Source organism: Propithecus coquereli, unplaced genomic scaffold (assembly GCF_000956105.1).
Source record: "Propithecus coquereli isolate 6110/MARCELLA unplaced genomic scaffold, Pcoq_1.0 Scaffold73, whole genome shotgun sequence".
Lineage (NCBI taxonomy): Eukaryota > Metazoa > Chordata > Mammalia > Primates > Indriidae > Propithecus > Propithecus coquereli.
The window spans coordinates 7809718-7814271 of record NW_012153396.1 but is presented as its reverse complement, the minus strand read 5'-3'; the positions used below and the strand labels follow the sequence as shown (position 1 = coordinate 7814271).

The 4554-nt window shown below is 40.8% G+C and overlaps 1 protein-coding gene across 4 annotated transcripts in view; it reads left to right on the top strand.

Moving 5' to 3' along the window:
- SORCS1 (sortilin-related VPS10 domain containing receptor 1) overlaps positions 1–4554 on the top strand; it is a 581564-nt gene that overhangs the window by 400803 nt on the left and 176207 nt on the right. For all 4 annotated transcript variants that reach the window (XM_012661649.1, XM_012661648.1, XM_012661647.1 and 1 more), the window contains exon 6: positions 1983–2047. In XM_012661649.1, the coding sequence (XP_012517103.1) occupies positions 1983–2047 (65 nt within the window). The remainder of the gene's footprint in view (positions 1–1982; positions 2048–4554) is intronic.

Sequence of the window (4554 nt, the reverse complement as noted above, 5' to 3'; positions counted from 1 at the left end):
TTTAGGGCCCTGAGCACATGGAGAGATGTGCTGGATGCAGGGTAGTTATTTTGTCTCCTGTTAACACTAACTATAAGCCAAGCAGATAGATTTTGCGTGCTAGTTTTTCACATTCTGTTTCTGGGATGGGGCCTTCTCCTGGGAATAAATGGTGGCGGACCTTTCTTTCAAGGAGGAAACTCAGAGCAGTATGCAATGTGGGCAGATGAACAACATGTAACTACCCTTTAATATTTTGAAAAAACATTTGACTGTGGACCTTTCTAGTTTGAGGCTTATCAGACAGCTCATTTTCTTTTTTAATGCTCATGACTCATGGTCTTGTCAGAAGGGGTCGCCTGTGGATTCAGTCAACACTCGAGTGTGGGAAGATGGAGAGCCACCACCCATACATAGCCTGTTAGTCACCATCATCACTGGACTGATGATGAAAGGGTCACCTTCTGTCTGTATTCAAGTAGGTTCCAATGATGTGAAATGTCCAAATGCATGTTTCATGTCTATTTGAGGGAAATTATAAAACCCTGATTAGGAAATATCTGCTTCCTGGGAGGAGAAAGCAGGATTTAATGTTTCGAGAGTAGACTCTGAATTTCAGGCCATGTATCAATCAGAGAAAACTTACTGACGGCAATAACAGGGCCTTAAGGAAACTTCCTTTCTAAAGATGAAGAGTGAATAAGCTAGCTAGGCCTCAGACTCTTTGAGTTGTAAAAATGAGTTCAAGTAAGAAGAGTTCTGGGAATGCCCCTGGGACAATCATTAATTTACTATATTTCAAAGAATTCACAGACCTTTACACCCTCCTGCTCCCCCTTTTTCTTTCCTTCTCTCTCTCCCCCCTCCCTTTCTTCCTTCCTTCTTTCATTCCACATTTGACTATCTACTATATGCCAGGAATGTGTATATAAAATGTATAAAATGAGCTCCTCAATTTCAAGCTAAAGACAGAAGCTTTCAGGGAATGGCAAACTCAGAGTGGGAGAAGATGAGGCAGTAAAAGTGAGATGGTGCTTATCTGTGTAGGGACTTGGGGACCACACTACGTCCTGAAGGGATGAATATATTTAACATCTGCATTTTCTAGGATGTATTGATCGTCTGGGCTGAGTGCATGGTGGCAGACAGAAAGACCAGTTTGGAGGCATTTAAGTATTTTCCATGTTGATATGGAACAAATTAAAGTTCTGCAAATCTGATTTAGGAAAAAAAAAGTACAGATGGTCCCAAGTTTAATTAATCTTGCTGTATAAAAATCCTAGAGATAAAGTGTGATTGCCCATTTCATTTATGTAACAGAATAATAATTATTTTCTATTTAATACAGCTCACTGCAAGATTACACAAGTAACAAGTGCCTCCAAGGCATTTTAAATAGGCTTGTATTTTACTTACACATACGGTTTCGGGCACGTATCAGAAAGTGAGATGCGCCTGCATTTTTCTTCTCACCCTGGTTCAATAATACCGCAAACGGTCACTGTGTGCTGTAGATGTCACTGCGTTGGATAAGTCATGAGCTTCGTTCATAGTTCATAGGGCAGTAGTAGGTTCTGCAAATTTCAAATGAAAAAATTAATTAGATCATTTTGCTATGTAAATCACTGTTTAAATCACCCAGCTAAAGGAGCATGCCTGGTATCTGCCTGATAAGTTTCAAAAGCTTAATACATTGTCGGTGGGGTTGTTGCGAGAGTACGTGTGTACCACGTGTAGGATCTATTTGCCAATCCGAGCTAATAACGTGCAATATCCTTGCCAGAGTTCAGCCTGGCCTTCATCAAATAAAGTTTTCATTATCATTTTTGTTTGAAGTGGATATTTTACTGTCAGGCTATGGGAGTAAATAGAGTAGATATATTCTAAGGGTTGTGGTTTTAGAAGCCTGTGGATATTAAGTCTGTGGGCTCTGCTGAGTTCCTCTAAGGCACATGTGCAGTCATTAATGCGGATGTTTCTTTTCATGTTTCTCCATTTCTCAGGTCCGTCATGGGGTCCAACAAGGAACCAGACCTCGTGCATCTCGAGGCCAGAACTATGGATGGTCGTAAGTAAATCAATGTTGTTCTAATGTTCTTAGTAATATTAGTTCTATCAATCTGTCATGAACCAAGTCTATGTAATAATCTCATGGTGTGTGCATAGTAATGGACGATGTATGGTTTCTGGGGGGTTGGGTTGCCGGGCGACCTGCTTCTCTTGGCTTTCAGCTGGTAGAATGTAGGTATCTTCCTCCTTTGCATTCAAAAGTGCTTAGGGCAGGTAGATCAGCACAATGGCACAGCGGCAATAATCTAAGTCGTCCTTTGGGCATGAGGACTTTTCCTGTCCTCAGTAATGCAAAATAATCTTAACAATTGTCATAAATGTATATATGCAAATATATTTATAAAAATAAATAAGGATAAATATATATTCTCTGAAAATATGTATATTTGGATCATGGTGACACTAGCACAGCCCTCTCTTCCAATCAAGATATCCTTTCCAGGTAAAGAGAAAAATTCCCAAACTCCCAATTCCTAAAGCATTTTGTTGTTGTTACTGCTGCTATTTTGTTTTGATTTGTTTTTTCAGTTGTCCTTATTTTGTGAGTTCTCATCCAGCAGTGCCTCACTGTCTTGTTTGGAGATTTACAAAACACTTGGGAAAAAGAGAATCAACCCTGTGTGCCCCCATCAGAAGCAGCAGGGGGAGAAAGTCAGTTGAGCAAATTGCTCACCTTTTGGTAGTTCCTATCAACTCTAGGTAGGAATGCTGCAGTGAGGAACTACACTTCATGGAGATTGTAGCTTTAGGTACATGATATCGAGGAACGTAAGTTGCAGATCCAGAATCCAGACTCAGGTCTGAATGTCTCAAAAGTCCACTCACTACCTGTGTTACCTTGAACAAGCTACTTCAACTCCTTATGCCTTAGTTTCCTAGTCTGTCAATTAAATAAGTTAATTATAACTATTGCTGTAGTAGCTAACATTGATTGAGAAATTACCCTGCACCAAGAATTATGCTAATATTTTTATATACTTTATCACAATTCATCCTCATGACAATTTTGTAGGTTGTTATTCCCACTTTGCAGAGGAGGAAACTAAGGCATAGAAGGTTTAAGTAATATCTATCTAAGGTTTTCTGATAAATACGTGGAGGACACTAGTATCTATCCCACAAAGCCCATGCGACTGAGAACTAGAGACGCCGGTGCCTATAAAATACAACACACAGGACCTGACCTGTCACATATTTAGACATCAGTGTAAGTTTTCTTCCCCTTGTTTGGTCCTGAGGATTCTAAGAAGAGTTAAGCAATTGAGAAGATACCACTAGGCCAAAGATAGAGCACTACACCTAAGAGGGATAAAAGAAAACAAGACATGGGGAAAGTGTACAGAAAAATAGGATGATGGGAAAAAAGACAAGAGGAAAGGATGAGGTGAGGAGAGGAGAGGAAGAGAATGGACTATCCACAATTACCACGGAGCAATGAGGCTGTTGCAGGTTGCCCAGCACTGAGCCAGAGAGTGATAATCTAATTTCCAAGCCATTCCCTGTTTCAAAAAAAATCCCTCACAATTTGAAAGCATCCTAATCACTGCCATTTGTGCCTGTTGACCTGTCCTTAGCTCTTCTGAACACAAAGGCAGGAAATACCTGCATTTTACCAGCTTAGAGCCAAAGAAGCAGGTCAGTCTTGCAACCCAAACTCCCCAGAAACCACACATCCTCCATTGCTATGCACACACCATGAACTTCTTTATCTCCAGAGGTTTTGCTTCCCAACTTGGAGGAATAAATATATTTTTTGACAGAGTCTATAGGGCCCCAGATCAGACTTCAAGGCTGACCTTCCTCCTCTGCCATATGGAATATGCCCAGCTCTGTGCCTGACACAGAATGAGCTCAGCAGGTCAGAGCTTCTCTCCCACCTCCTCCATGGGCTCTCTCTGGTGGTGACACCTCCATTCCCTGGAGCAGATGATGTGATCTTGGATTCCAAGGTCCAGATCTTACTACACAACAGAGAGAGCAATCTTTTCTTAAAGTAAAAGGAAAACACATCACCTGTTTAACACATTGACTGCCACACTAGAAAAAAATTTTTGCTCTTCCTTGGGACCACAGTATTTTATTATGAAAATAGAATAAAAACATTGAAAACAAAATGATCCTTTCTAATTTAATGAAAATTTTTTTTTTATTGTTTTCTGTGCATGAGTTATATGCAGCTTAAAAAATAGTTCCTGTGGCTCCCAAGGTAAAGAGAGGCATGAGTTACATATGCTTCATGAGGGCCTGGGCTCAAAACTAGCCTGAGTTAAATACAACTCACAGGGCAGTTAGTGGGTTAAAGGTCTTGTTTACTTCCTATTGCTCTGATAATAAAGAGCAAAATTCTCACCTTGCCCTGTGGCTCCAGCAGGATCTGGAGCCTGCCCATTTCCTCAGCCTAATCTCACTCACTCTGTCCTCTCCTCACTCCTTGCCTGCAGGCATTGGGGATTGTTCTATGTCTTGCCACAAGCCCTGATACCTGCTCTTTCTTCTACCTGGAAT